The 25,525-nt window shown below is 37.8% G+C and overlaps 2 protein-coding genes across 3 annotated transcripts in view; one reads left to right on the top strand and one right to left on the bottom strand.

Annotated features, from left to right (window-relative positions):
* The window catches only part of LOC6042894, a 96,477-nt gene that overhangs the window by 21,069 nt on the left and 49,883 nt on the right, over positions 1–25,525 (top strand). Inside the window, 1 exon segment of the mRNA XM_038260306.1 lies at positions 14,090–14,186. Coding sequence (XP_038116234.1) covers positions 14,090–14,186 — 97 coding nt within the window.
* LOC119768853 lies at positions 2,341–3,683 on the bottom strand. Of its 2 annotated transcripts, XM_038260308.1 has the most exons (3): positions 3,604–3,683; positions 2,756–3,048; positions 2,341–2,696 (listed from the first exon to the last, which is right to left on the bottom strand). In XM_038260308.1, exons 2-3 carry the CDS (start codon positions 2,787–2,789, stop codon positions 2,494–2,496), a joined length of 237 nt encoding a protein of 78 aa, XP_038116236.1. In that variant the 5' UTR covers positions 2,790–3,048; positions 3,604–3,683; the 3' UTR covers positions 2,341–2,493. The 2 variants fall into 2 exon arrangements, with proteins under 2 accessions (XP_038116236.1, XP_038116235.1); XM_038260307.1 differs by lacking the exon at positions 3,604–3,683 and having other exon boundaries at positions 2,756–3,182.

The following is a 25,525-nucleotide window of genomic DNA, read 5'->3' as shown; positions in this document are numbered from 1 at the left end:
AAAATTTACTCAAAAGTTACAGCTGTTTGAATGTTTACATACCATTTTGTATGGACAGCAGCCAAAATTGTCCGGAACGAACGGTTTTCCTCAAAAACATCAAATTTTCCTTAGCATTTTATGAAAGCATGATCACGTGGATGAGAAACAGCTGAAATGTTTCATTTCAAACATATTTTGGACTAGAAAAAGATCATTTTGAGCAATCCTGATATTATTTAGTCCTATACTAAATTTTTGAATACGCAATTTTTTTTTTGCAAATATTTCAACAACGTGGTACATGCCATTTTTTACAATTTTCTTCGATAATGATCAACGGCTTAATTCAATTCTTGTAGAAATAAACAAAATTTTTAAATTAATAACATTTTTTCCAGCATCCTAGATTAAAGTGTAGCTGCAATTGAGCAATTCTCTACGAAATCGGTCTTTTTTCTTAAATTTTAATTTTTATATTTTTTAATCCGACCGAAACTTTTTTGGTGCCTTCGGTATGCCCAAAGAAGCCATTTTGCATCATTAGTTTGTCCATATTATTTTCCATACAAATTTGGCAGCAAAAATTATGCATGAAAATTCAAAAATCTGTATCTTTTGAAGGTATGTTTGATCGATTTGGTGTCTTTTAGTGCACATGTTGCCCATTTTTGAAAAAAATATTTTTGAAAAGCTGAGAAAATTCTCTTTTAACATTGAAAATCGGACCATTAAATGCTGAGATATCGACATTAGAAAATGGTGTGTTGTTTGGGTTGGACTTAGAAAACATCAATTTTCCTGTTTTTAAACCTTTGCATGGCAATATCTCAGCAACTAAGGGTGTATAAAAAAAATCAAAAAATGCTAAATATAGAGAATTTTCTCAGCTTTTCAAAAATATTTTTTTTTTCAAAAGTGGGCAAACATGTGCACTAATTTAAAAAATGAAAAACTGCGACAATTTTCAAAAAAGACACCTAAAAATGGATTTTACTTGAAAACGGTGCACTATATCAAAATTTTACTAAAGTACTTTTTGATTGCAAATTTGATTTTACATTGGAAAATGAAGCTGAAAAATTTTTGCGACCAATTTTTCGATTTTTTTAAATCAGTATTGATTCAAAAATTTATAACTCGCTCAAAGATTTTTTGCACAACCTGGAAATTTCTGAAAAGTTGGCATTTGATGTCCTCTAAAACATATCAAAAAATAAAAATAGTGTTTTTGCAAATCAAGTTTTAGTGACAAAAAGTTAAATAAAAAATCACCGTTTTTTTTACCGTGCATAATTTTTTCCATATCCATACCTACAACTTTGCCGAAGACACTAAATCGATCAAAAATTTTTTCAAAAGATACAGATTTTTGAATTTTCATACATCATTTTTGTATGGACAGCTGCCACATTTGTATGGAAAATTATATGGACAAACTAATGATGCAAAATGGCTTCTTTGAGCATACCGAAGGCACCAAAAAAGTTTCAGTCGGATTAAAAAATACAACAAAAAAATCAAATGACCGAAATCTGCGAGAACTGCTCAATTCAATTACTCGAATGCACAGTGGTCCAGATCGCAAAATTAAGTGGAAAATGGATTTTCCGAAAAATGATGACGTTTTGGAGCTTTGGTGTCTTCAGAAGAGTTGTTGCAAATGAAAAGGGGCAACTTTTGGTTTGGTTCAAAATTAGGGTGGTTTACGATTAGGGTGATTTTGAAAATCTAACTTTTCAGGAATTTTTTTTCGAATTTTTAAATATGTCTTCTAAAAAGTTGTTGAGCTGGCCAATTCAAGCAACTTTGTCGAAGACACCAAAATTTTATCTCGTAATCTACGCCTTCTATGACCAAATTTATAGAAAGCATCTGAGCAAACCTTCAAAATCAGTTTTTGGCCGTGGCAATGCAGGGTTAACTTTTAGAGAAAAGTGATATTCAGAGCACTTTTAAAGCTCTAAAAACGAACATTTTCATTTTTGACATGTCAATTTGGACTTAAGGGTCAAAAGTTACAGCCATTGATAATTTTACATGCACACAAAGAAAAAATACTCTAAATTTAAAAAGATCGCTCGTTGGATTAAAAGTTCGCGTTGGTGAATATTCGTAGAAAATTCAAATTTTTTAATTTCAAAGTTGGAAAGTTTTTGATACTGCCATGCATTTATGGAACAAAATCGTTGTATCGGTGAAAGTGTTTTACTTTTTGTTGGAAAAGAAACCTTTTATGGCAAGAAAAAACTACATTAAATACTACAGTGATAATTTTAAAAAATGAGCTTGATTTTCATATTTATTTTTAAAAGTTCAAAACAGCATGCTAAAAAAAATTTATTGTTTTTAACACTTCTGCTCAAGATTGGCCAACATCAGAGTCCAAGCTGTACCGATTCTTACGGTACGCCACTGGTCACTTCCGAAGACCCCAGGCTGGACGGTTCCGGATGGACGTTTCGATGCGCGACAGCAGTGTAGAGAACGGGATGGTCACGTTGCCGGCCTTCATCAGGACAGTCTTGGAGGAGTTGTCCGTTTATTCGGGAAGGGTGGTCGATGTTTCCCGACTGGGAAGTGAAGTGCTTGAACGGGGAGATCCCGATCCTGGAAGCGCATCCGGAACATGGAGTTGATGAGATCCTTGGAACAGAATTCGATTTTGAGCACTTCATCCTTCCGTCGCGAGGTGAGCGTTTGTAGGTGGAAAGTTGCTAAAAGAGATGGAAGTAAGTGAAGTTGGCTAACCACTGCACACATTCTCAATACTCACCGGTGTTGTAAACCGCCTGCACCGAGTGCAACATCTTCGCTGAACACCTCCGATTATGCCGCTAGTCGTCCTCCTCTTCGTCGGATCCGTCAACTCACCGTGAAAATTAACTTTCTCGTACTTGTCCAAAAACCAGACGTTAATCTTCTTCAACGCAAACTCGTTGTCATGCAACGCTGTGGCAGCGCCATCTCCTCGATAATCTCGCCCCAGTCCTCGCGGGAATTGACCTTCAACCTCCAATCCCATCGTGATTTTGACGCCTAAGTAAACCACGACTTGGACGCGGAAACCTTCGAAGGAGGATGGTGCGAAAGCGGAACAAGTTTTGGGATTTAGGGGAAAGTTGGTTTTCAAAAGGATAAGGCCAGCTTCCTGCAGGACCTGCAGCTGTTTCACGACCGGAATGGGTAAGAAGGAAGCTTGGGTGTTTGATGGCGTTTGTGATTGATTTTGTTTGTTTTTGTAGGACACCGTTTATGCGGTTGCCGAAGATCGGAGGTCGGGATGTGGATTTGCACCGGTTGTATTCCCGGGGTGGAACGCGGTGGGTAGGCGAGATTGAAGTTGAAGCAGATTTGCATCCGCTTTTTGAACAAGTACCAGTTAATTTTAACGGTGAGGAGAAGGATCCGACGGAAGAGGAATTGGCCACCACCATCGAATACAACCGGTGCGGATCCACATTCCTACCTTCCATCTTACAAAAACAAACAAAATTAATCACAAACCCCACAAAGCACCCAAGCTTCCTTTACCCATTCCGGTCCCGGAACAGCTTGCAGTTCCTGCAGGAAGCTGGCCTTGTCCTTTTCGAGCACTCGACCCCGTCCCGCACCCGCACCAACCTTCCTTCGAAGGCGTTCCGCTGCTGCTGTTTGGCTCACTAAGTTTTCCGCGTCGGCTTTGCTTTGCGTCCTACAGTATGTAAAAAAAGTATTTACACCCCTTGGGCACTATGCACATTTTGTGATGAAACATGTAACAATTTAAAGTTTGACAGAAACCTAGTACTGTAGTCAAGGCACGAAATCGAAAAGGGCTCATTTTCTTGTGTCTAACGGAAAATCTTGCAACAGGCCAGATTTTGATGGATCTAGACTAAATCGACCCTGCTGAGTCCGAATATCGCGGTCACGAAAACGGATTCCTTAAGGGAAGCGAGATATTCAAGATGGAGACCAATATGGAGGCTATATAGAGAAGTCAACAATAACACAGTATTGAGGTTGTCGACGTGTCGATTTTAACTAATTTCGGACCGCTAAACCCAAATATGACCATGAAAATCGGTCACGGCAACCAAGGAGCGTGTAATCCAAGATGGCGTCCAATATGGCTCAGAGAGAATCTTCAAGTATTTTTAAACAACATGTAACCGATCAAATTTAACTAATTTGGGGTCGCTGAACCCGATTATGACCATAAAAATCGGTCACGGCGACCAAGGAGCTTGTAATCCAAGATGGCGTCCAATATGGCGAAGAGAGAATCTTCAAGTATTTTTAAACAACATGTAACCGATCAAATTTAACTAATTTGGGGTCGCTGAACCCGATTATGACCATGAAAATCGGTCACGGCGACCAAGGAGCGTGTAATCCAAGATGGCGTCCAATATGGCGAAGAGAGAATCTTCTAGTATTTTTAAACAACATGTAACAGGCTTGTGACCGATCAAATTTAACTAATTTGGGGTCGCTGAGCCCGAATATGACCATGAAAATCGGTCACGGCGACCCAGGAGCGTTTTTTCCAAGATGGCGTCCAATATGGCGAAGAGAGAATCTTCTAGTGTTTTTAAAAACATGTACCAGGCTTGTGACCGATCAAATTTAACTAATTTGGGGTCGTTGAGCCCGAATATGACCATGAAAATCGATCACGGCGACCCAGGAGCGTTTAATCCAAGATGGCGTCCAATATGGCGAAGAGAGAATCTTCAAGTATTTTTAAACAACATGTAACAGGCTTGTGACCGATCAAATTTAACTAATTTGGGGTCGCTGAGCCCGAATATGACCATGAAAATCAGTCACGGCGACCCAGGAGCGTTTAATCCAAGATGGCGTCCAATATGGCGAAGAGAGAATCTTCAAGTATTTTCAAACAACATGTAACAGGCTTGTGACCGATCAAATTTAACTAATTTGGGGTCGTTGAACCCGATTATGACCATGAAAATCGGTCACGGCGACCAAGGAGCGTGTAATCCAAGATGGCGTCCAATATGGCGAAGAGAGAATCTTCTAGTATTTTTAAACAACATGTAACAGGCTTGTGACCGAACAAATTTAACTAATTTGGGGTCGCTGAGCCCGAATATGACCATGAAAATCGGTCACGGCGACCCAGGAGCGTTTTTTCCAAGATGGCGTCCAATATGGCGAAGAGAGAATCTTCAAGTATTTTTAAACAACATGTAACAGGCTAGTGACCGATCAAATTTAACTAATTTGGGGTCGCTGAGCCCGAATATGACCATGAAAATTAGTCACGGCGACCCAGGAGCGTTTAATCCAAGATGGCGTCCAATATGGCGAAGAGAGAATCTTCTAGTATTTTTAAAAAACATGTACCAGGCTTGTGACCGATCAAATTTAACTAATTTGGGGTCGTTGAGCCCGAATATGACCATGAAAATCGGTTACGGCGACCCAGGAGCGTTTAATCCAAGATGGCGTCCAATATGGCGAAGAGTGAATCTTCAAGTATTTTCAAATAACATGTAACAGGCTTGTGACCGATCAAATTTAACTAATTTGGGGTTGCTAAACCCGATTATGACCATGAAAATCGGTCACGGCGACCCAGGAGCGTGTAATCCAAGATGGCGTCCAATATGGCGTAGAGAGAATCTTCAAGTATTTTTGATTAACATGTAACAGGCTTGAGACCGATCAAATTAAACTAATTTGGGGTCGCTGAATCCGATTATGACCATGAAATTGGTCACGGCGACCCAGGAGCGTGTAATCCAAGATGGCGTCCAATATGGCGAAGAGAGAATCTTCAAGTATTTTCAAACAACTTGTAACAGGCTTGAGACCGATCAAATTAAACTAATTTGGGGTCGCTGAACCAGATTATGACCATGAAAATCGATCGGTCACGGCGACCCAGGAGCGTGTAATCCAAGATGGCGTCCAATATGGCGAGAGAAGAGCAAGTATTTTCAAACAACATGTAACAGGCTTGTGACCGATCAAATTTGACTAATTTGAGGTCGCTGAACCCGAATATGACCATGAAAATCAGTCACGGTGACTCAAGAGCGTGTCATTCAAGAAGGCGTCCAAGCCTGTTACATGTTGTTTAAAAATACTTGAAGATTCTCTCTTCGCCATATTGGACGCCATCTTGGATTACACGCTCCTTGGTCGCCTTGGCCGATTTTTATGGTCATAATCGGATTCAGCGACCCCAAATTAGTTAATTTTGATTGGTCACAAGCCTGTTACATGTTGTTTGAAAATACTTGAAGATTCTCTTTTCGCCATATTGGACGCCATCTTGGATTACACGCTCCTGGGTCACCGTGACCAATTTTTATGGTCATAATCGGATTCAGCGACCCCAAATTATCCTGTTGTTTATTCGACCGTATCAATAAATTTTAGGTTAGGTTTGGCTTTCGGTCTGTTTGGGAATCAAAACACTTGTATGTTTTCTTCATCCGACGTTTCGACCCGTTTTGGACCTTTTTCAAGGAATCGAAATGGTGTTTGTCGGGATCCGTCAAGCACAGAACTGTAGCGGGTAATGTTTCAGCGAAACTGGCCGATATCCGGTATTCGCTCGTCATACGGGTTCGTTTCACTCGAAACGCGAGATTTTACATTCAACACACTTTCTACCAGTTTGCGCGCCAAATGGTAGAAAGTGTGTCGAATTCATCCGTGCCCCAAAATTCTCGCGTTTCGAGTGGAAACGAACCCGTATGACGAGCGAATACCGGATAGCGGCCAGTTTCGCTGAAACATTACCCCGCTACCAGACAGTTCTGTGCTTGACGGAGCATCCCTAACGACAAACACTCCATTTCGATTCCTTGAAAAAGGCCCAAAACGGGTCGAAACGTCGGATGAAGAAAACATACAAGTGTTTTGATTCCCCAAACAGACCGAAAGCCAAACCTAACCTAAAGACCCCAAATTAGTTAAATTTGATCGGTCACAAGCCTGTTACATGTTGTTTGAAAATACTTGAAGATTCTCTCTTTGCCTCTCTTTGGACGCCATCTTGGATTACACGCTCCTTGGTCGCCGTGATCGATTTTCGATTTTTTGTTACATGCTGTTTGAAAATACTTGAAGATTTCTCTTCGCCATATTGACGCCATCTTGGATTACACGCTCCTGGGTCACCGTGACCAATTTTTATGAGCATGAGCATGAGCATGAGCATGGTTGACTGCCAATGAGCAGCTACTCCGTTATTGACAGATCAGCTGAAGTTAAACAATGAATCAAAAATGATCAGTGGGAGCCAACCATCCGTTCACTGTTTAACCTCTGAAGATCTCTACTTTATTAGTCAATACCAGCGCCCTCCCAAGAAGCCTGCAGTTCAACGAAAGGGAGGAATGTTAGTCCGATAGTTGAAGTTGTAGACTCATCAAGCACATAGTTTTTCGCTATATACTTGTTGATACCGCTTGAGACCGTTGAATCCACAGCATCTCCTTCAAGCATCACGTGATTAATATTTTTTTGGGTTAGTAGGATAAGGTATTGGCTTTTCGATGCCTCCCGAGCTACGACGCTATGGGGAGGACTTTCGTAACAGACCAGTCGGCGAGCCTTCCGAGCAACGATGCTATGGGAAGGTCTTTCTGGTTAACACACTAAATCACTCACACACAGCTCCACTATTAACTCAACGATCAGGGATGCCAGATGATTTTTAAAAATGTCTGTGAAAAAGTCTGTGTATGTCTGTGTCTTTGTCTAAAATTAAAATAAATCAATTAACAGTCATAGAAATCTATCAAAATTGTGTTTTTAAGCATTTGAGACTAACGAAATAAGTTTCGATTGATATTTTAACAAAATAACAATTTAATGAAGTTTTTAAAAGTCTGTGTACCTCAAAAAATGTCTGACACGAGCTCAAATGTCTGTGAAACACAGACAAATCTGTGTATCTGGCATCCCTGTCAACGATCCAAATTGTCAGTGCGTCTTTCGTTCATTTTATAGAAATGACTTTTTCACCGCAAAAAATAAAACCTTATTCGAAAAATTTGAACACAATCCACCCGACGCCGTGCCTTCCGATCAAAGATGATATAGGGGCTTGAAAATCACAAAAGAAATCACTTTTCACTCCGAATATTGTTTATGACCACGCGCTCCCTTTGCCAATTATGCACTGATGACGCTGCATTTTCAGAGGGTAATCTTCTCCTCGCAGCACACAATACACGACAAAAATGCGAAACAAAAGGCACACAAAAAAAATCACTTTTCACTCCGAATATTTTTTACGACCACGCGCTCCCTTTGTCAATTATGCACTGATGACGCTGCATTTTCAGAGGGCAATCTTCTCCTCGCAGCACACAATACACGACAAAAATGCGGAACAAAAGGCACACACATAAAAAAAATCACTTTTCACTCCGAATATTTTTTACGACCACACGCTCCCTTTGTCAATTATGCACTCTGGGTCACCGTGACCAATTTTTATGGTCATAATCGGATTCAGCGACCCCAAATTAGTTAAATTTGATCGGTCACAAGCCTGTTACATGCTGTTTGAAAATACTTGAAGATTCTCTCTGAGCCATATTGGACGCCATCTTGGATAACACGCTGCTGGGTCACCGTGACCGATTTTCATGGTCATATTCGGGTTTACCGGTCCGAAATTAGTTAAAATCGACACGTCGACAACCTTAATACTGCGATATTGTTGACTTCTCTATATAGCCGCCATATTGGTCGCCATCTTGAATATCTCGCTTCCCTTAAGGAATCCAGCTTCGTGACCGCGATATTCGGACTCAGCAGGGTCGATTTAGTCTAGATCCATCAAAACCTGGCCTGTTACACGATTTGCCGTTTGACATGCTATTTTTGGGTTTTTAGCCTTGACTACTACGTTTTGCTTAGAAACTCATGCCAAACATTTTGCTACAAAAAGCTCATGAAAAGATGTTTTCCATAAAAAGTTATGTAACAAATACTACTACAAAAATAAAAAGGTGCAAAAAAAGTTTGTACACCTTTCGAAAAATTAACATAAATAATGTTATTTGTTGACAAATCACCATAAATCCAGTCTCCCAACTCCAAATAGGCATCCTTGAATGATTAAAAAAATAATTTGGATTGAATATAAAGTTTACTAACTACTTAGTATAAAAGTTTATATAACTCTGGAAATTCTATATAAAACTTATCTAAACTTTATTTTGCAAACATTCAATTTAAGTAAATGTCAATATATTACCATAAAATTGCTATTTAAACATTCTGGAGTAGGTATAACACCGTTTTGGGGGTCTTTGTATCGCTAGAATAGATTTTTTGTTGGAATTTCGTACCAACCCGGAATTATGTTGTGCCTAAGGGGTGTAAATACTTTTTTGACATACTGTAGACTCACCAGCACCACCGCGGTGCACCGTACCCACCAAAGTGTTTGTTTACATTTAGGACTTAGGCGTACTCGGTTACACGAGACGTCAAAATGAAAGAAATTTCACAGTCGTATTAAAAGTTAAGATTTTTAAATCAGTTAGTAAGGAGATTTCAAAAAATTTACCAGTAAAAGTTTTCATATTTAACACAAGAAAAAACTTTCCTCAAGCAAATTTTAGCAACTTTTAAATCGAAAATAAGTTACTTTTGTCTTTACAGTAATATTTTTGTGTGTGGAAACCCAAAATATGGCCAAAAATCGATTTGTTGACACTTTAGCTCAATTCTGAGGGTAGATTCAGATTCAGCGGGCAAAATTACATGGAAAAACATATATTTGGACAATTTTCGAATTTCGTTAGGGTGGTCCCATATGGTTTTCCCTGGAAAATTAGACTTTTTCAAATGAAGATATCTCAAGTTTAAAGAAAAACACCCCTGAGATTTTTTCAGCGTTTGTAGTGCTAGATCTCCTCTTTCAAATGCAACGTGGTGCTTAAAATTTGGCTTGCGCCTTTTCGAGATATTTAAGTTTTAATTTTGCATCTTTTTGCCTTCCTCACTTCAATGAGGATACCTATCGACTCAGAATCAAATTCTGAACAAATGTCTGTGCGTGTGTCTGGATGTGAGTCCGTGCACCGAAAAATATGCACACGATTATCTCCGGACTGGCTGGACCGATTTGGACCGTTTTGGTCTCATTCGATTCGTCTTGGGGTCCCACAAGACCCTAGTTAATATTATGAAGTTTAGAAAAGTACTTCAAAAGTTATGCTAAAAAAACGATTTAAGCTAAATTTCCGAAGATTGTAAAAAGGGTGGTTTTTGTAAGAAAATCCGCCATGCTATACATTTTTAGAAAGATATTTAAAAGACTTTTCCAACGCTTTAAAAAGATTGAAGATCTGACAACCCCATCAAAAGTTATGAGCACTTAAGTGTTACCGTGACCGAGCCACGTAGCCTAGTGGTAACGCTCCCGCTTAGTAAGCGGTAGATCGGGGTTCAAATCCCGGCTCGGACCAACACAACTGGTGATCGTTTCTCTTCTGGATTCGATTGCTTAGTAAAAGGGAAGGTAGTGTATCGTCACAAACTGGACCTTTTCACGACACCTTAGGAAGGCGACCTATGGAATGTTAACATTAATCCTAGCATGTTAACATTAAGTTGAGAATGAAACTGCCACTGAAACCGCTTTGTAAATGCCGGCCCCGATACTCTTCAAGGGTGTTCCCCTCAGAAACTGGGAAAGATTTACTTTACTTACGTAAGTGTTATTTATACACTTTTTTGAGGCCGGATCTCAAATATTTTGATGAAAAAGTTGTCCGGATCTATCATGCGACCCATCGTTGAATAGGTAATCAAAAGACCTTTCCAACAAGCCCAAAAGATTGAAGATCTAAAAACCCTATCAAAAGTTATAAGTGCTTTAATGTTTTTAATAAACTTTATTTGAGGCCGGATCTCAGATATTTTGATAAAAATATGCGAGGAAAGCACCAACCACCTAAAAGTGGATCAAGTAAAGTTTTTACCTTAAAATGGCTGTATTTTTTTACCCTTAAGTCCAAATTGACATGTCAAAAAATGAAAATGTTCGTTTTTTAGAGCTCTAAAAGTGCTCCGAATATCACTTTTCTCTAAAAGTTAACCCTGCATTGCCACGCTCAAAAAACTGATTTTTGAAGGTTTGCTCAGATGCTTTGCTATAAATTTGGTCATAGAAGGCGTAGATTACGAGATAAAATTTTGGTGTCTTGGACAAAGTTGTTTGAATTGGCCAGCTCAACAACTTTTTAGAAGACATAAAAATTTGAAAAAAATTCCTGAAAAGTTAGATTTTCAAAAACGCCCTAATTGCGAACCACCCTGATTTTGAATCAAACCAAAAGTTGCCCCTTTTCATTTGCAACAACTCTTCTGAAGACACCAAAGCTCCAAACGTCACAATTTTTCGGAAAATTTAATTTTGCCTTTTTTTAATTTCAGTGTACTATGAAAAGAATAGATAATCGCTTAATTTTTTCGATAAAGTTTTTGAAACCAACTTGAGTCAGGGGTATTAAAAAACACCCAAAAAGCAAAAACTAAAAATTTGGTTCATTGGATATTTTCAAAAAAATCTCCAGAAATATTATGTCAGCAAACAACCTGTCGAGTTCCAAAATTGGTTTAAGTTGAACAGGAGTTTAATAAATATTGTCCCAAAACAAACACACCACGACTCGAGTTTTTGGAAGCACTTTTCAGAAAAATTGCGTAACTTACGAAGCTCTGTTTTTGCGCTAAGGTCGATAGCAAGCAATCTGTAGATTTCAGCAATTGATTTAAGTTGAACAGAAGTTATCCAAGAACTGGCGTCCCTTTTCACCTCAACGTAGTGCTCATGACTGTTCAAATAAAAGGGATGGGGGATTAATGTCGAAGGTAACATTTTTAACCATTTTTTTATCAAGGTTGAAATACCGGAATAAAAGGAACAACTCGTATTTTTTTGAATTTTTATCAATATCAATGTTTAATACCAAATATCTTCCTTGACACTAAAATCCATAGTTCAATAATCTTCTTATTTCTGGTGCAGCAGCTCATAAATTAAACCATTTGAAAGCAGAAAACGACCTTAGGGCAGGCAGGAATGTTTTGGCCCTCTCTTCTCTTAACTTTTCTCTTCTCTTGCTCTCACACATTGCAAGAGTAAATTTATTCGATAATGTTCAGAGAGATGGAGAAAGAGAAAAGCGTTCCTGTTTGGATTTGTCAGGACGAGAATAGAGTCCTGGAAAATTGCAAATATCGAGAAGAGAGTTATTTTGCGCTCGTGAATTGGTTCTGTGTTGTAGTAACTATTCGTTTTGCTTAAGGAGCATAAAGCCACAGGACCTGAATACATAGCACTATGCAGAAAAACGAGGTTACACGAACGGTTTTGATTCCTCATTCGGTCACGAGGGCACTGCACTCTGTGATAATAATTTGATTTGAACGGACTGCACTGCTCATTGCTGCAAATAATTTTATTTTATCAAACGATTTGTAGTACTTTTTTTAACTAAAAAACTGAAAATATTGTGTGATTTGTGGAAACGCATTTTTGGAAAACTATTTAGTAATAGGGTGATGAAGACTATAGCTATAGCTATAGCACAGATAGTGAAATAACTTAAAATACTACTCGGATATCCCTCAAAAGGTGAAGCATGCTTCTGCCTCAATTTGCCTGGATCCACTGCGATAGGAAAAGCAAAAAACCTGCAGAATGTAGGCCAACGCAAAGCTCCGTGTGCTACTCACTATTTCCGCGTGTGTTTGTGTATGTTGGGAATGTCCGTAAAGAAAACTAGGCCGGGATCTTGCTAGCAATTTTAAAACAATTGTGTGTGCGTGTGCGTGTGCGTGTGTTTTTTTCAATAGGGCGCACTGCATATATTGAACATAATCCAAAAACGACGGGTCTGGGCTAGCATTTGTAAACAAAGCATTAAAACTTGGTATATTTTCCAATTTGTCGAACAACATTAAATTATCTAAGCAGTGTCATATTGAAATTTATAAATAGATGAGTGCAGAAAAAATTTACTATATTGAATACGGAAAAAAAGTGTACCTTAAATGTTTTTTTCATTGTTAAAAAAAACAGAATTGAATTGTAGCAGCACATTTGGATTAAACAAATCAAAGGAAAAATATACATACCAGGATTTTAATAAAAATAACTTTTTGGCGAACATTCAGTGGCTTGTTGCGGTGGGCGTACTGAGCCCAGATATGAACTAGATTTGACTTAATAGGAGCTGGCGCTTTGAATTTGAAATTTAAATTTGATTCAACCCGTAAAAAGACCTTTTTTGAAAAATTGTTGATGGGCCAATTATAGAGCTTGAGACGCCGTTTGAATTTGCTGGGGTCGATTCAAAAATAACTATCTGGCTTACACGCCATTGATGTTGAAAATAAACTTATCAGTGGCCAAAGTGCTTCAAAAAACGTTATTTCAGAAAAAAAAAGGATTTTTGGGATAAATCCCATTTATAATTTAAATGCAAAGCGCCGTGCTCCTGTTACGTCTGAAACGCCCAACGCATATCCAACTTACACAGACGCCCTAGCCTCCCGCAAAAAGTTTGAACGGTCCTTCAACTCGCTGGTTCAGGGGCATAACTCAACCAATCGAGACGATTCTTGTTTCCTGTGTTCTAAGTTTTAGGGTCATCTAGACATCCTAACAAATAACTGGAAAAAAGAATCGTCTTGATCGGTTGCGTTATGCCCGAGAACCAGCGAGTTGAAGTTACCGTTCCAAGTTTTTTTGGATTTTTTTTTCTTTGAAACAATCACATGTTAAGCTTGACGCATTTTATTTTTATAGTTTACGAATCCCTGCTCTAGCAATCATGTTTTTTTATGACGTTTTCAAAATTAAATTATAATTACATCGAATTGTGCCTGTGAAAGATAAAAACCATTCTCTGATATGCACAATTGTTTGGTGAAAGACTGAGTTTCAACCGGAATGTGGTCTGCAGCGTTATGCACACTCGGCGTATCCAAACCGATTTGGGGATGCAACTGCCTGAACTTCCGTCAAGGCATGAATTCGGTAGTCACAGAATACCAGCAAACTAGTTGTACACATGGACTTAAGCTTTTTGTTTTTATTTTGTCTCTATTTCAGGAGTCTCGTGGCAAGAGGCCTTTGAAAATCTGGGACAGTTGGCGTAATGTCCGTAAAGGTCTTGTCGTTGGCAGTTTCGAAGAATTAATAGTCAGAGGTAAGTGCAACAACTGTTGTTGAGAAATAGAATTTATGATTCCCAGTAATTTATCCAGAACTTTCCAAAGCTCTTGAAATGAAATCTTTTTTGTAAAATGTTAGTGTGCGAGTTGCAGACTTGATTGAGTGTTCTTTGAATTATATATATTATTAATATTTACTTTTCATTTTAAAATACGACAAATTACACCAGACAGAGCCCCTAAAATTACCAAACTTCGATAGTTTAACATGGATTGTTGTCAAACACAAGGTCCATTCTTAGTTCGATACCACATTTACAAACACTGAAAACCAACTCTGGTAATTGCAACCGTATTGTAGGGTTAAGTTAAGAGCACGCACTGAAGTATTTTTGCTAAAAACTGAATCGTAATTTCTCCCATACTGTTTTGAGGGAGCATGATACATATACCGTCATCCAACCGCCGCCACCGATTCCACACAGAAAAAAAAATCATGGTAATATTACATCTGGGAAGGGGTACATCTTTTATGTCAGAAAAAAGGTGTAATTTTTTCTCTGGAAATGTGTAATTTTACCACTTTTCTGGTGTAATGTCACTTTTTCAGTCTAAATTGAGGTAAAATTACATCATAAAAGAGGTAATATTCAACCTTCCAAAATTACAGCTTCCTAATTTACATTATTTTTTTTGTGCACCGTAGCAAGCTTGGTTTGGTATATTGTTAGTATTTATAGCAGGGAGACGACTCTCACACCTAGAATGACTTAACATTCTAACAACAACCACGTTTTACTTCCGGCAGGTTGGAGCAGAATCGTACCCATCGGCTAAACCTGCCGCATGTTGATTGGTTTTATTCATGTGAAGAACAATGACAATAAGTAGGAGAACGATTTCTTTAAGGTGTAAAACTGTAAAATGTTAAAAAAAAAAAAACACAAAATTCCCTTCACTTCCCAACAACCGGAAAGTTCCCAAAATTAATTCGCAATGATTTCGACACCCTTCGAATTATAATGTTTATTTTTGATTTTTATCATTTCGAATTTTTGGAACACAATACGGCTGCTGTCCATACAGTATGTAAAAAAAGTATTTACACCCATTGGGTACTGTGCAAATTTTGTGATGAAACATGTAAACAATTTATGTTTTTACAGAAACCTAGAACTACGTTTTGTTCAGAAACTCATGCCGAACATTTTGCTACAAAATGCTCAAAATATATAAAAAGTTCTATAACAAATACTATTTCAAAAATCTAAAAAGGTGCAAAAAAAGTTTGTACACCTTGTAACAAGCGCGTCGCTGCTGAACAGCAAGGGTTCAGGGAGATTCTGCTACTCCGCTTAAGCGCCAAGTACCGAGTTCCCAAGGTACATGCAAAGCAGCGTGTTCGTTACGTACCGGTCTAGCTCGCTCAGGGCGAGTTCATTTTTTTATCTCGAAGCCACTATTCGAACCCCCAACAAAACTAGAAGACCTTATCAAGGAGTTTCGCGTGTAAGAACAACAACAACCCTTTAATTTTTAGGACAAACGGAAACTCGACGACGTGTAGCTCGATAGTTTATTTGTCCGGACATTGACCTGCTGGTGGTGCGCTAATTCTTATCCCCTAAACATTAGTCTAACCTTTTCCCGTAACGCTTTGGTTCATGCATCGCACTGGTGTCTATTTTTAGAATAACAAAGGGTGGGTCTGACCTGGATTCTGCATGCTGGTGGTGACGAGGCGGCGAAGGCGCCGGCGTCGGCGTCGGCGGTTGTTCGGCTGGTGCTGGGTTGGTGTCTTGGCTTGTTGTACTAAATGCAGCTGATCAGGCTTACGCAGATGGTTTGCACGCGTCACGTGTTCGACGGCCAGTGTGGCTGGGCCGCGTTCAACTTCCCCGGGGTGGCTTGGTTCGAGGCCGGGGATGGAAGTTCGGCAATTGACGACCGAGTCCCTCCGTCCCAGAGGTTGTGGTGACCTCCTGGCCAACAGGTGCGCACGCGGGTTTCGGTTCGTGGACCCTCCGGGTCTCCGGACCGTCCCGCAGAGCCGGCGTGGTGGTCGCCGAATCCTACCCCTGCCCTACACACAAAAAAATATGTAAATTTTCACAGCACGTAATTACTGTTTCTTATGTAAACTCACTCAATGTAATGTTGAAATATGATGTAAAGAGTAAAAAGTCATGGAAATTACTCCAATGTAAATCTAAATCTAATGTAAATCATGAATCTAATGGAAACGTTGAGCATGGAAACTCAAATCTGATGAATTTCTACCTGTGTTCGGCTTCCTGTAAATTCCTTTTTAATGTAAATCATATATCCAATGTATTTCTGCCAAACGTTGACTTCAAAACTACCCGAACTAAAAATAGTAATATTTGGTTCTCTTTCTATCGCTCTCATACTTCGCTGGCCCACTGCCTGAGCCTCGCCCTGAACAAGTTGATGCTTTAGCCGCTCGTTTATAAAATGCGAAGATGGCTCAGTCGGCAGCGGGTAGCAGCAGTAACACCGAACATCCTACCCGTCGTCCGTTCGATTCCAGTCCAGCGTTATTCCACTTGGCCGCCGCCGAGAAAGAGTCCCCTACCTGTGAAACAACTTTTTATAATCATAATTTCCTGTTGCTGCCCGCTTCACTCATTTTTAAATAGAACATAGGCCACACCCTTTTCCTACTGCAATCCAAGTCGAGCTTCTCATTCCCATTGGCCAATCAGAATTAGTTGATTTGAACTAATGTAAATTTCAAAACTAATGTAAATTCCAAAACTAATGTAAATTTTCAAAACTAATGTAAATTTCCAATGAATCTAATGTAAACTTCCAATGAACCTAATGTAAATATACATCATTTATCATGATACCTTTTGGTACATGATAAATAATGTAAATTTACAGAATTTTTTTTTTCTGTGTAGACTAACACCTTCAATTGAAGGAATAGTCCTTCAATAAAGAAATTCACGCACGAGTTACCAAACTTTTCACACATGGTTACAATACGCTCTTCAGATCCATGAAAATTACCTGGCCTCGCCCAAGCGTATTACGGTTGGGTTGGGATGACCGCGTGTTCGGTTGACGTCACTCGGTCGGCTCTCCTAAGCTACAAAGGCCTTAACCTTTGGCCCGCTATGTTCCAAGGACAAGGTCCCCCGTCACAAATACTGACGAGGTGCCCTTCGGGTTTTATGGACATTATATGTGTTAAGTATCCGGCGAACGATGAGTACTGTTCTGTGACTCGGTTAGAGTGAGAAGTTCCAACGAATGCCGCCAGAGGCACTAAAGGTGCCGAAGGGAAAGATAATGCAACGCTGCCTTCCATGTTCGTTAGGGTAGTTTAGGTAACTTTCGCCTCGTATGGAGTGCACATACAACGAATCGATAGGTGGTTACTGTAACCAGGTTAAAACCGTTCGAAAAATTAACATAAATAAAGTTATTTGTTAACAAATCGCCATAAATCCAGTCTCCCAACTCCAAATAGGCATCCTTATTTTTGCAAACTTTCAATTTGACTAAATGTCAATATTTTACCATAGAATTGCAAAATAAACATTTTGGAGTGGGTATAACACCGTTTTGGGGGTCTTTGTAACGATAGAATAGATTTTTCGTTGGAATTTCGTACCAACCCGGAACTACGTCGTCGGCAAATCCGCAGGCATCCGAACCGGTCCACGATTCACAAGTCAACCTACCTGACGATTCACAAGTCAACCACAAGTCAACCTACCTGGCATCGGAAAGGGCCATATCAGAAGTATTTTGTTTTGTTTTTGAAATTAACTGTACCAGGCTTGAACAAAATCATCTATAAAGCAGATAGAGCTGGCTCACAGTAAAAAACTGGTTTTATATGATCAATCTTTTAATCCAATCCTGCCAATGGCAAAGGTTCTAGTGATGGCCTCGTGGGTTCTCTGAAATGGTTACCATCACGTGCAAATTGACAAGAAACTAAAATTCAATCACCAACAGATTTTTACAATTGGGAACAAAAAAGTTGTAATCTTAATGTAGTATTTGTCTCAAAAACAGAGTGTATCCGAGAAAGGATTGCGGTCAACGAAAGATACAAAGCAGCGGTAACAATTCCAATCCATTTCTGGATTTTTTTTTCTTTTTTTTTAAGGTCCAATGAGCCAAATTTCCAGTTTTTCCTTTATGGGTGTTTTTGAGACCGCCTTGTACAACAGGTAGTAAATATTGCTCAACGCGCCTGTGTGCTTTTAACAGTACAGCGAATGAAGCTGATGTTAGTAATCTCTAATATTAAAAACTTAAAAATTCGAAATCTCTGGAAAGAAACATATTCATTTCTGTCGATAAGTGATTCTTATGTAAAATTGACCGGAGATTTCAATGGTGAGGTTAAATAAAATAAATAAATAGGGCTGTTTTGAGATATAATGTTTTCAGTTGCGCAATACAGATAGAAAACATATCTTAAACTAAATTTTAACCATGGAAATGGATTCTACGGAAATCTTCATAATTGTGTAACTGTCGGGATACCACCGGCTCACGAGCGCTACCGAGACTCCCTCATGTAGCCTCGGAATCCAGTGAAAACTCCACAACTTCGATCGAACTTTTCTTCTATTTCCCCCCACTTTCTTGTAACTATCTGACCTTCTTTCTGCTCTTCCTTCTTCTCGGGGCCCCGTACTCCGACTCAGCTTCCGGTGACGTCGCTTCCTCTCCTTCTGTTGCTGCTGTTCTAGCACTCGCCGTATCACGGCGCAGCCTCCTGGTTGTGTTCTTGGCGGCGTACAAGGGTCCCACTCGTTTCGGTTCTTGTCGTCCTGTCCTCTGTCGTGGTTCGTTGCGTCCTACGACCTTCGGAGCACCATCGAGGGTGTAAGGAATACCCGGATAAGGCGCAGGTACGACGCGGGTCCACGTTCGGCTGCGGACTGTGTTCTGGGGTGACTCGTAGATTATGGCGAGTCCCCGATTGGTGTCCTCGACACTATTGTTACCAGGGCGATGCCGAACTGGCACTTAACGTGAGGTGCGAGGGGTCCTGAAGGTGATGGTTGAGGTTAGGTGAGCCATGACGGTTGGATTTGTTGGTTAGGCGGATGGGACCGTTAGGGTTGGCAAATTGGTGAGTTTTGTGGACATACCTGATGTCCTTCAGCGGTCCCAAACACTCCTGGTTCCCGCTGGCACTATCACTCACGGCCGCGGTCGTGCACTACTTGGCGAAACAGTGGAGTTGTAGCGTTCCAACTGTTCGCTATGACTCTTTCCGGGCAATTGGACGAGTCTTGAGGAGTCCTTGGCGGTTGACGGTCTTCGTCTTCCCCCTATTTCCATGCCTTTTCCCTGACCTTCCAACCTACCGTCATGTCACCTCTCTACCACCCACTGCCGACGAGGTCCTCTGGTGGTCGGTTTTGGAAGCTTCTGCTGGCTGCGTTCTTGGTGGACGTCACTTGCTGGGCCGTTTACCGGATACAAAACACTTGACACGCGAACACTTCCCAACTTTTACAGAAAACGAATAACAAATCGCGTAAATCGCGGTAACCTTTACGAGTGAGGTTCGGAACGGTTACAATTTTGCTTAGGACTGACCTTCTAAGATTTGTGGTTCCTGAGCTATCACCGTTTGAAAATAGAGGTTTCGCCCAAAAATCGCCAAAGAGTCGATTTTTTGGGGAGGTATCAAAATTGGACGGGTGGTCCGATTTGGACGAAATTCGGGATTCTTGCATGTTTTGATAATATCAACAGCCGTGCCAAATTTGAGCAGGATTGGGCAAGGTAACTTTCAATTTTGCATTTTTTTTTTTGCACACTTCAGATGGAATGACCTAGAGTACTTTTTCAAAAGGTTATAAGTGCCATGGGGCAGTGCGTGGTCAAATGATTACGAAGTCCGCTTTGTAAGCGGATGATTCTGGTTTCGATTTTCAGACGATTCCCAGAACCCCGGGGGTGGAAGGTTCCTTAGAGTAGAAAGAGGTTTGGGTGCTCTCCCTAGGTTCGAGCAGAAACTTGCAATAGAGACCACAGAAGACCTGGGGTCGTTAAAGTGCCAAGTTAGCGAGAAATATCCGATATGCGTTTTGGTCGATTTTAAAATGAATACAAAAATACCCTTAAAAAACACCCTACTGTTCTCAGAACTAAGTTGGTTTTAGTCGGTTGAATCAACTGACGAAGTTGGCTGAAGAATCGGTCAATAAGGGGATGGCGTCGTCATTTTTAGACCACGTTTTACACTTTTTCTCATCAGAACCGACTACTTTAAAAAACCAGGTGTCAGCACGATGTAACGCCACGTACCTATGGTGCACCCACCCGTAAAAAAAATCCGACAATTCGCATAACTTAGTCGGATCTAGTCGGGTGGTTTCGGCCGATTGGTGGCCAACGAATCGGCCGGCCGGGCAACAGACTTCTGTGTAATCTTTACATAAGCGTCTGGTCGAAAATCGGTTATAAAAACAACCGATTTTATACCGATTTAGTCTGTGAAAAAAGAAAATCTGACTCAACCCAATTTAGTCGGTCTATTCGTAGGGCAACTGAAAATCTTACTCCTGACGCATCCTGACTAAATCGGCAACTGGTTGGTTGTTTTTGATTACCCGATTTCGTAGGGTGTTTCGTCAGGTCGAGAACTGTCAAATTTTTTACGGGGCAACTTTTATGGAAACTTAACACAGGCGTCAACCAAAGGATCGGTACACGGAATCAGCTGACTTGATCTGACGAAATCAATCAGTTAGTTGGTTGATTAAAAATAGGGGAGAGTGGGGAGACTTGATCCCCGGGGACACTTGATCCCAAGCCTGTATCTCGTCAGCATGTGGGTAAAACAATTAGCTTTGTTCTAGAAAGTTGTGCGAAATTAACTATAACTCATTGTAGAAAACAAAGAAAAAAATTAAAAAATGTTTAGATTGAGTTACACACATTTTTCTGAAACGAGCTGCAAAAAACTTCCAAGAGATCTTTTTTTCTTTGTTTTGATATGTATAGTAAACACTCAAAAATTATTCAAAAAAATATTTTTCATACATGAATTGTTTGATAAACTTATCAACTCCAAAACCCTTACGCATTTGATGTTAAATTTATCGTCATACTATTTTTACAATCAATTGTTTAAAAAAGTGAGTTTAGGGAGACTTGATCCCTGCATTTTTACAGTCACTTGAATCTGCCTCAAGATTAAATAATTGGGCTGGGTTTTCATACATGGTTTCCTTTAGTATAGTTGTACATAACTTACTGCAGTTTGTACCTTTTTTCAAAAATTTTTAAACAAAAATTTCCAGCTTTTGTTAACATGCTTAATTTTGGTCGAAAAATAATATTTTAAGTTTTTAAATATTTTACATACTAAACTTTTTATATTTTGAACACAAACGTACAGGTTTTATGTGAAATTGCTGTAACTTATAGAGAATTAAAAGTTTGGGTGAATAAGAAACATTTTGCTTAAGATTTCTTCAGAATGTTGAAAGGGGGATCATGTTACCCCTAACATTTTTAAAATGCCCGTTTAAAATATTTTTTTAAAACGCTTGGCATGATTCGAAGAGTTAATCTGATGAAATACCCTCATAAGCCAAACATAGATGAATGTTTAAGCTTTCAACTCATGCAAAAAGTTTATACTTTTGTGAGAAATTGACAGAGTTATGTGCGATACAAAAAAAGGGGATCAAGTCTCCCCACTCTCCCCTACTTGTTCCGGGGGACCCTTGCTGGAACTAGTTGGTCGATCCACTGCAGATAATGAATTCGATTGTTACATACCCTTAATTTCCTGACTAACTCCTGACTTTTCTTCCGGCGGCAATCTTGATTTGGATACGGCATCTGAAAATAAAAAAATGTCCATGATTTATTGCCTGCTCTGCTAGAAGTGTCCGGCAAGGTTCAGAACGGTTCCACATCCCGGGCAGAAAGTTGCATCTGTTAAATATTTATCATCGCGGACTTTCTTTAATATAAAACAATGTACACTTGTTCCGTTGTACTTCAACTCTGCTCGTCCAAGGACGAGCTCACCTTTATTAAGTATTTCCATGTCGGTAGATCAACTACCTCCCTAGTATCATAATTGACTACCTATCCACTTAACTTCATTTTACCTCCTAGATTTAGTCATTGCGTTTACCTGTTGACGTACATAAGTATTATTGTCTTATATCGCCAAACAGAGATGGTAAATATGGGAAAAGGGCGTGTTGTGGTTCAGGCCACAACATCACTATCCCCCTCGGAAAAGGTTTTTTATTATCTAAGAGATCTTTTTTTTATCTTATCATTTAATGTTGTCAATAGTGCTACAATACTTTGAAACCTATTTATGTGACATTTATAGTTGTGTTGTCTGAATTTGTAGAGGTTTTGTTTTATGTAGATTGTTGTCATTTGTTTCATAAGTTTTCATGATGTTTTTGATTTTTTCTGAAATACGGTATTGTTTTGTTTGGTACATATTGTTTACAAAATTTACTTAAACTAATGTTAGTTGATGGAACCGATTACCCGCGGTTTACTCGGGATTAGTAGGATACAATAAAAGTAATAAATCAGTGATAATTCTTATGGCTAAATAATAATATTTTTATGTTTACTGATTTTGAATGGATTCGTTTCATATTTTTGTTTACTGTGCTATTATTAATTTTACTTTTAATTTAATATGTTTTTTTTTCTAAACAGCAAAAATAATGTTTTACAATTGAAAGACGCGGAAATTATGCTAGTTACATTGATTACATTTCCTAAAATTTGAAAGATTTCAATAAAATATATTTGAAATGTGAAATGTGCAGGATGACTGTAGGCGTTGAAAATGTGTGAATACACTTTGTGATGATGGTGCTGAAGATGTCTTGATGTTGTTGTTTTGGAACCGTTTTGATTGTTAACGGTTTCCTTTTCGTGAATCTTTTGATGACGACCACGATCTCGGCGACGATTAGATGAAGATGAAGATGGCGAAACAATTAGAATTTTTTGGTTCTGAAGATTTGAACGTGGGGGTCTCCTTCCCCCTACAAAAATAAGTTTTGTCTTATGCAGATTTTACTTATTTACTTTGTATTTATTTTACTTAATTACAAATGTATTTTATAAAATTTCAAAACTATGTTTAGTGATAATCGAGATGTGTTTATATGTGTGTTTTTAGTGTAGGTATTTATTTTATAACTATGTTGTATGTTGAATTGTTTTTATAATGCATGTATTTTTGTAAATAATTATTTTTGAACATTTTTTTTAATTCAGTTGGTACATCTATAATGTTTATATTTTCATGGATAATAACTGATTTTTCCCTTTTTATACATTTTTGGCAACGTTATTTTTAAGGGATCTATATATTCATAAGTATCTACGAAATTGTTTGTTGTTCCTTTTTTAATATTATTATTCAAGTCATGTTTATTGAGTATAAAATCGCAATTTGTAATCTCCTTATTTTGTTATGAACTAACTTACAGTATATTTAAAAAAATAAGAGAAATTGCTATAAAAAATACGTCAAACTAGTTATTATACTAAATGAAGTTTGTGTTATGACAGCAATTAGTAAACCTATTTGAAAATATTTCCATGTATATTGTTCGTTTGGAAACTTTTTTAACTTTAAGATTATTTCTTGTGTCTGATTTGAAAGTGGAAAATATGAATCAATCTTGTGTGAATTTTTTGATTAGTACATTACATTATGTTGCAGTGTTCTTAATAGAAATTTATTCAATATATGATGGTTTTAAATTTATGTTTTAAAATTAATATATGAAATTGATTTTTACAAACCAAATTAAACCAATCAAACTTAAATCATATTTACAATATCGATTGATTAAATTTGAAGTGTTAAAAGGTTGATTTCGATATCTTTGATTGCTCGCCTGTTTTTTCTACTTTCTATGATTTTAAATTAGGAAACTATTTTGCTAGTTTTTGAATTATTTGTAATATTCGTATACTAAGTATAATGAATTGATTTACTTTTAGCTTTTTGCATTGCATTTTTCTTTGTTCAATCTGTTATATGTTCTGAACCATTTATTTTTATTTTTTACGAATAATTTGTTTTGAAAATGATTTTGTATTCAGCAAAAATATTTGCTTTGGTTCATTGATTTTGTATTTAGCAAAAATATTTGCTTTGGTTCATTGATTTTGTATTTAGCAAAAATATTTGCTTTGGTTCATTTTTGTGTACGCTGAATGCTTTTCATAGATTTTTGTTAGATAGAATTTTCAATTATACTTTTGCTGAACTTATATTTAAATCAGATGTATTCTCCGGAAAAATATATATGATTTAAAATGTTTTGTTCTTATGATCAAGGTAGAGTAAATCTTTAACATTCATTGATAATTGATATTGGCCAGCTATCAACATAATTGATGGTTAAGATATGTCTATCATGATTGTGTGTGCATGTGTTTTTTTTTTGTTGTTTATCAGTAAGAATACTGATTACTTAGATCATCTAAGTATTCTATAAATTGTTGATAGAAGTGATCATTTTTATTTAATAAAATATTTTTCTCGTTTTCAATGAAATAATTTTTAAATTTGTTCTGTTGGTAATCTAGTTTTTGACATTGTTTTTTATCTTCATTTTTTATAATTTTAATTTGCTCATTATGTTTTTCGTTAAGCTCGAAAATTTTTGAATTGTTTTTGATTTCCCCATAATTTTCATATTCTGCTGTTTTTTTATTTTTATGTAGAATTGGATTTTCAGTATTGTCACAAAGGTTTTCACTGATATTTGGATTGTTGAAATTTTCAGCTTGAATATACGAGATTTCATCATTTGAATTGTTTTTCGCTAAATAATTTTTATTTTTTGGCATACTGTTTTTCCAGTAATGATTATATTTTGTGTTATAGTTGTGGCAATTATTTGTGTTATTATAACCATTGTTGCGAGAGTTGTTATTTTGAAAATTACCATTTGTCATATTATTATTATTGTTGTTATCGTAATTGTTTATAAAATAAGGTCTTTTGTTTTTAAAAATTGGAACGAAAGTTTTACCCTTATAATTAGGGTTAATTTTTGTATCTTTATAATGAATGTTTTCCCTTTTAGGAACAAAATATTTCCAATTATTTTTACCGTGAAAGTAATTCATGTTATTTTGTTGTCGGATTCTATAAATATTTTCTTGTTTTGCATCATTAATGTTATTGTGCAATGGATTAAAATTGTTACCCTTATACCTGGGATTGAAGTTTTGGAGACCTTTTTTCCCAGAATTTAAACATGGTTGAAAATGGTTTTGAATTTAAAATATTGAACTCCGTTGTTTTGAGCTGTAGATTGTTCTAAATTTCCTGCTCTGTCAATTAATGGTA

This window comes from Culex quinquefasciatus, chromosome 3 (assembly GCF_015732765.1).
Source record: "Culex quinquefasciatus strain JHB chromosome 3, VPISU_Cqui_1.0_pri_paternal, whole genome shotgun sequence".
NCBI lineage: Eukaryota > Metazoa > Arthropoda > Insecta > Diptera > Culicidae > Culex > Culex quinquefasciatus.
This window is presented reverse-complemented; position numbering and strand designations above follow the sequence as displayed.